Genomic DNA, 5,439 nt, shown 5'->3' on the forward strand with positions numbered 1-5,439 from the left:
GTTGTTGTTGATGTTGTTGTGGGTTTTTTTTTTTTTTTGGGGGGGGGGGGATTTACGCTAAACATTGACACAGGAGTCTCACTGTTTCTACAACCTATCATGAAATGTAAAGATCATTAGCATCTACAACAAAATACTTTATAACTTCCATCAAATCAGCTTTGAGGTTTGCAGCAGTCCTGTTTGCGGGATTAATTTGATAGCAACACCATACATCATGAAGGAAATCACACACAGAGTATTGTATCCTTTTTCCATCCACAGCACGTCGCAGTCCTTTTCATGCCCTCTCTCTCTCTCTCTCTCTCTCTTTACATACATGTGTTATATAATATATGTGTGTGTGCGTATATATATATATATATATATATATATATATATATTATCATTATATTCAGGAGAGTGTAGTTTAACACTGACATATATTATGTACCGTTGGCTTTTGTGATCTTTGGAGATAAAGGATGGCAAAGGATGTCGCATGGAGCCAGATATTCAAAACCTTTGACATTTATGTCCACTTCAGCTTTATTTGTGAGTATAAACAGATGGCATGATAGAGAATTTCAACACAAATGGAGGTGTATGTGACTGAAATATGGATCATAAGCGTAGGCTACCCGGCTAACCCTATACCACAATTCGAATACGTAATTTTATCGTAACATTTTACGCAATTACAATTTGCTTTGTTAATACTTCTTCCACTGTACCTTATATTGAGGTCTGTATTCGTATGTCAACCTTGAAAATGTAATTGCAGTGAATTGTCTGCCACATATTTCATATGTTTTGTATTCGTCAGATACTTCTGAAAAAAATGTGTTGAAATTACCCTCTGTTAAAACAATGTCATTCCAATTATTGTATTTATTAACCTGACGCATAATTTTACCTTATGTTCCATAATTTTTGGTTCTAGAAAATAAAGATAAAAACTTTTCATTAAACGTTCGGCCTCAGAAACAATTCATCCGTAGGTTATGTTTTTCCAATGGTAGATGAGGATGGTCATTATTATAACAATCATTGTAATGACAAAAGAACAGGTACGCGTATATTTGAGATCAACATTTGCTTTTGTCTGTACCAACTTTTTATATCTCCTTAAATTATGCTTACCCGTATTGCTACTTTTGAAATGTTTTTCAGTGCAAATCCTCTGTGCTCTTTCTAATGAAAGTGGTAGCATGTAATATATTTATATGTTTATGTTGGAAATGAAAAAAAATGAATGAATGAATGGCAAGTATAGGATACATAACATAATTATCTCATCACGTAAACTAATTTTTGAGACATCTTCATCACTATGTGTAAGACATATGATTAAGATTAAAACAATATGTTGAAATACAGTATGATAATCGCTTAAGGTTAGAGCGAAAACGTAACGCACGTGGTGCCACTATCATTCCATGGTAATTACCAGTATCTAACCTCTCCTTAAACAGATTTCAAAACATTCACCTGGCAGCTGAAAATGCAAAAATCCTTTAAAGACTGTTCCATTTTATTAAAAGATCAGAATGAGATAGTGTATCTCACCCATTAAAGCTATGGCATTGGGCAATAATGATTTACCAACTATGACTACTTTACTAGAACAACGCAGGGTTAACCATTGCTTTAAAAAATGCAAGATAACTTGATGTGCAAATTAGTTGGACAGGTGTGAGACGATCGAAACATATTATGTGCAAATACTATTGTGGCTATCAACTCTTAAAGTATAACGCTTTATTCGACGACTTCTCTCCTTTACTTTGTTGTTCATGCCACACTTCACATGTCCTGTTAGTCAAAATACTATTTTTCTGTACAAAATTTATCGGTGACTGCTAAATTGAAGAATTTAGATTTTTATTGGATGATCTTGTTTGTGATTACACTTTCTAAAGTTGTCTTTCTTATTCTAAAAGCAATTGTTGAAGAGATTCCATTCTTTGGTTTAAAGTGCGTTATAGCGAATGTACATAAAACGAAGAAAATTATCTTTCAGAGGTGACATAGAGTACCTCAACTACAAAAATATACTTAAGGTAATTTAAATGCTGTCTATGCTGAAGAATCCGCAAATTCTTTTCAATAAATCTGAGGTCATTGTTTTTCCTCTGCTATTAGAGTTGCTCGAAGTGCCCAATAAATCCTTGCTACTGCTCTCAGATATACCTATAGTGTCTTACAGCAGTGATGCATACATAATTACACTATATAGGGGAAAAGAATCTGTATTGCGTATAAAGATTACATCTTTAGAATATTTTTACTTCAAAGACACATCGATTGCGCTAATCTTGAGTTTCCACAGTGTTTTCACAGGGAGATGAGGTCATTTGTAAGTGTGTTCCCCAATTATGATGAGAACAGATCTTCTAAATGCTATGGAAACTTCTCTTCATGGACCACACTGAAAAAAGGAGGCGCAGCAACTATAAATAGCTAGCCTTTTCAAATTGTCGTTTTCCCCACGAGTTAGGGGAATCAATGACGTATAACACTTTCCAGCGTTTGTCACCTTATTCCATATTCAATCACAGTTAGGAATCGAAGCATCTCTAAATTTCTAGGTTTCAATCGATTATCATTATTATTAATATCATTATTATTATCAGTAGTAGTAGTAGTATTAGTATTTCATTCTGCATTTCAGACATTGCACATGTGCATGGGTGAACACAAAACACATTTGATTCAGCACAACAATGCTTTTCTATACATTGCAATTTACATAAGTTAGCCTTTGGAATTATTTTGGCTACGGAGATTTGTTCTGGGGGAAAAGAATATCTTCATATAAAGATGCTGTGGTGAGTACCTCTTTGTCCATCTCCACATACTGATCTCCGGCGATTTCACCAGCACATGCTTCAAGAACAAGATAACAATTTTCATCCAACTCGCGCTCTTCCCTTTGCTTGCTGGAGTATATTGTCACAGAATAAAGAGAATTTAGATCTATCGCAAAAGGGACACGTTTCTCATTTCTCTCGATAGTAGCGTACTCGTGACCATGCTGTGGTTCTCTTAAGGGTGCGGATTGGTTGGAAGTTGATAAAATATCTTCGTAAACTGACCGTTCAGAGACCTCACATCTAACAGCGCTATCTGCCGGTCTGAACTGGATGGACACATCTCTGTTGATCTCTGATCCAAATGATATGGCATTGTTCATGTAGATAGTCTTTTCCTGTTCGCAACTCATAGGTCTGCGTTGACCAACGTTGGAAAGCATGTAACCGTTTTCATCAATGTCGTTTTCAGTTGTAGCGAAGCTCCTATATTGAACAAATTTGACATCTTCCTTTTTCTTCACATTTCCTGTCATGTCCATGTATAGCTCTTTCTTGACATTAGATGTGATGTCTTGATACTGCGCAACATCTTCACTATCTCGGTGAGGTATGACGTCACTGAGAGGTCGCGAAATTGTGTTCAGTAGATCGCTGACCACTTGCCCTTCAAGAGTGTGATCCTATCAAGGACAATAAAGAGTAGAGGGTAGCATGTTAATGCTTGGTGTTCTTTCGCTGACATTAACTTTTACATTTATTTCTAGAGATGCGCAATGTGTTTGAAAAAAACAACAACTTGTATTCATCATGGTAACTGATATGAGATTTTTCGTCCTGAATAACCGAATATATGGCATCACGAGGCTTCTGCCTACATAACTACATATGTAATAAATATCAGTGCCATGCACTGTATCAGAGAAAGGCAGAAGCACGTGATATTGGAGTGACAATTTACCTGGAAACCAAGCAACAAAAAAAAAATTAAATTTCTGGTAGATTTGTAACAAAAGTGTGATTGATTCAAAGTAGAGTTTCTAAAATGCATACGTTATTCTTTTGAACATCAATTAAGAGTTAACTTTGCTTATAGAAAAAATAGTTAATATAACACTTGCTGCGAAAGAAATTCGTTATTTCAAAAGCCATGTATATTCCTCGGTATAAAACCAGGGAGTACTCTATGGAGTTCCGTTCGAAAGTAACGAACTGCTATATTCAACAATATAATCCAAGGTGAGTACCTCTGTGCGGTTCTGGCAGATGTGATGCACGTCCTCCTGATTAGTTTTGTTGCCAAGATGTTCCGACAAAGCGCGATGCAGCGCGTCGGCATTGATAGAATGCAATGGCTGGGTACTCAATTTATTTGAATTTTCTAGGTGCCTACGTTTTCTGTTGAGTAAAAAGAAATGATACGAGATGAAAGGTTTGGGGGAATATATGTCGTTGTAATACAATCTAAACACAGATTTGTGTGGAAACAACTTTGAAAAAATAATCAACCTTTGTTTGGGTTTTTTTACGCAGATTTGTGGAACAAAATTTTCATACTGCAAATGTAGGAAACATGAAGTACTTTTACTTTCTGTGGTAACTTTAAGGCATTGAAAGATTGTTTGATTTCTTTTTTCATCGAAAAACTGTTGTGTTTGAGGCAGCGCTGGGAACAGTACGAGATATTTCTTCATTAGTTTGAGTGTCTACAATATGTCAAAAATTAGAATACATGATGGATTGCACGGTAAATAAGCAATATGAAGAGTTTGTTCGCAAAACCGAATTATCAAGTCCATTTTCATGAAAATTAATCGACGTATACCGTGGTTTAAGGTATTGTGAGACCAATCTGAAGATATAATCAGTTTATAACAAAACGCAATATAACTCGGATTATTTCAGTCTAAAATCAATGTTTTGCGGCAAAAACCGATAAGTCCACTTGTCGTTTTGTTGCAAAAGCTGGTAAGTCCACATTAACCAATCAGCAATTCGTATATGTGTCAGGTGATTTAATTGATTATGCTGCGTTATGCATGCTGTACAGTAACTATGTTGGACTACATACACGCAGGATAAGGACTCCGCTAAAAGCGTGCAGGCTGCAGCGCCAGCGTCGCGACTACTGCGTGCTGATCTAAGCAATCGTGCATGACACTAATCTTCTAGAGGCTACCCAGCTTTCGTCCATATGGCAAGCCTTTTTTACATTTAAAGTTAATTTCTGATATCACAAATTCCATTTTGTGATATCAAAAAATCAAATTTTTGATATCAAGAATTCAATTTGTGATATCAAGAATTAAATTTGTGATATCACAAATTCCCGTAAGTGTAGCACATGAACTTAATTTGTGATATCAAGAAATCGAATTTGTGATATCCGAAAATCCATTCTTGATATCACAAATTCAATTTGTGATATCAGAAATTCGAATTTGTGATATCTAAAATTCAATTTGAGATATCACTAAATGAATTTGTGATATCAGAAATTCGAATTCTTGATATCAAAAATAGGTTTCACGTGAAAAACCAATGGTAATTCGTGATATCACAAAATGATTTTTTGATATCACAAATTCGAATTTGTGATATCACGAAATAAATTTGTGATATCACTAATTTGAATTTGTGATATCAA

At 35.1% G+C, this 5,439-nt stretch overlaps 1 protein-coding gene across 1 annotated transcript; it reads right to left on the minus strand.

The window, feature by feature from the left end:
• Positions 1 to 2,063: 2,063 nt before the first annotated feature.
• LOC139720621 (uncharacterized) lies at positions 2,064 to 4,074 on the minus strand. The gene is made up of 2 exons (XM_071631978.1): positions 4,040 to 4,074; positions 2,064 to 3,475 (listed from the first exon to the last, which is right to left on the minus strand). Exon 2 carries the CDS (start codon positions 3,332 to 3,334, stop codon positions 2,759 to 2,761), a length of 576 nt encoding a protein of 191 aa, XP_071488079.1. The 5' UTR covers positions 3,335 to 3,475; positions 4,040 to 4,074; the 3' UTR covers positions 2,064 to 2,758.
• Positions 4,075 to 5,439: the final 1,365 nt, after the last annotated feature.

Source organism: Diadema antillarum, unplaced genomic scaffold (genome assembly GCF_040938485.1).
Source record: "Diadema antillarum isolate AM-2024a unplaced genomic scaffold, OU_Dant_1.0 scf00000131, whole genome shotgun sequence".
Taxonomy (NCBI): Eukaryota; Metazoa; Echinodermata; class Echinoidea; order Diadematoida; family Diadematidae; genus Diadema; species Diadema antillarum.

Coding starts and splice junctions, on each gene's coding strand:
- LOC139720621 (XM_071631978.1), bottom strand. CDS start 3,334: ATGGACATGACAGGAAATGTGAAGAAAAAGGAAGATGTCAAATTTGTT.